Here is a 1,513-nt window from a genome sequence, read left to right on the forward strand (position 1 = left end):
AACACTCAACATTGTAACAACCGTTTATTCCCCTCCGCCATCAGATCTCCGAAAGGCCCATGAAGACAATCATCTTGTTTTCATTTATTAGCTTTGTAACTGACACTAATATTTCTGTCTTGCACTGTACTACTGTCGCAAAGCAACACATTTCGCGACTTACGTCAGTGGTAATAAGCCTGATTCTCATTCTGATTCACCAACAGGGCGCAGAGCGGAACAAACATTGTCATGAAGGCGGCGCTCGGGATCCAGTGACCACGCAAAAGAGAAAGTTGAGGGATTGACACTGAGCGGTTTCGACAAGAGATAGAAGGGCTTTGCTGACAGTGAGGATCGAGGAGGTGGAATGAGATTAGGATCTGCGCCGCTGTACTAATATTGCCCGGATTGCTGAGAGTTTCAACAATATTCTGGTCTTGTTTAGGTTAAAGATCAGTTTTGATCGGAACCAAATTATGGAAACGGGACCAAGGGGCCGAGTGGCATTGTGGGATATTCAAGTAAACTTCTCGAAATTATGAAAGGACAACATAAACCGGGGCATGCCCCGCCCCTGACACCCGTCCCCGAAGAAAGGCGGCGCTACTAGTAAAGAAGTGATTTGGACACGGCGGGGTAGGAGCTGAGGCGGGTTCAGCCCCGACAACAAAAGCTGATAAACTGCGCTTCCTTTCAGATTCCAAACACTGATCCGGCGCAACAAGCATGTGGCAGGGTGCCTGGTTCGTGGTGCTGTTTTTCAGCTGTGCGTTACCAACATCCCTTCAAGTTTCATTGCTCCTTCCCGCCGCGCAGATTCTTTTACCGTTTTCTGCTCTTTTTGCAGGTGGAAGTGTGGCTCTTACCCTGATCCAGCCCAAACCATCGATTACAGCACCTGTTGGGGAAAGCGTGCGCGTACGGTGTCAAGTGAATGGAGGCTCGGTTAGCAACAGTAATCCCCTTCACTGGTACCAACAGAAACCCGGCAAGCCGCTCGAAAGGATACTCCACTATGGAGATAGCGTAACGCGGGATTCGGGATTCGGGACATCCTTCAGCGCGGCAAAAATTACAGATTCCAATCTCTATCTGTCAATCAAAGTTAACGCTGACAGCGCTGCCACCTATTACTGCGCCTACTGGGTTTACACAGTATGTAATAGATAACAAACTCAACACAAAAACCTCGACGAGCAGCCAGTCAAACGGAGCCGCTGATCCGGAGGCTGCAGCGACCCCCCTCTGCTAGGCTTGCGTTTACTCCTATCTGCCGGGCAGGATGTTGGGGTCTGCGCAAGAGGCAGGGACAAAGGGGTTCTGTCACCAGAAAGACGCAGCGTGGCCTGGAAGCTGTTGTGGCAGGGGGGTTTTGGAGGAAACCAGACCAGCCGGAGGAATAGGAGAAAGTCCAAACTCGTTAAGGCAGGGGTGGGAATTGAACCCCGTGCTACCATAACGCCCCACTTTTGGGTGGGGCATGTTATTTGAAAAAAATGTCTCAGATCCATTTACCCATGGCATAACATAT

General features: G+C 50.0%; 1 gene segment (V, D, J or C); it reads left to right on the plus strand.

The window, feature by feature from the left end:
- Nucleotides 1–624: 624 nt before the first annotated feature.
- On the plus strand, nt 625–1,152 carry LOC132403075 (Ig kappa chain V region 3381-like). The segment is given in 2 exon segments: nt 625–748; nt 830–1,152. Coding segments are annotated over 2 exon segments (363 nt in total).
- Nucleotides 1,153–1,513: the final 361 nt, after the last annotated feature.

This window comes from Hypanus sabinus, chromosome 1, assembly GCF_030144855.1.
Source record: "Hypanus sabinus isolate sHypSab1 chromosome 1, sHypSab1.hap1, whole genome shotgun sequence".
Classification (NCBI taxonomy): Eukaryota; Metazoa; Chordata; class Chondrichthyes; order Myliobatiformes; family Dasyatidae; genus Hypanus; species Hypanus sabinus.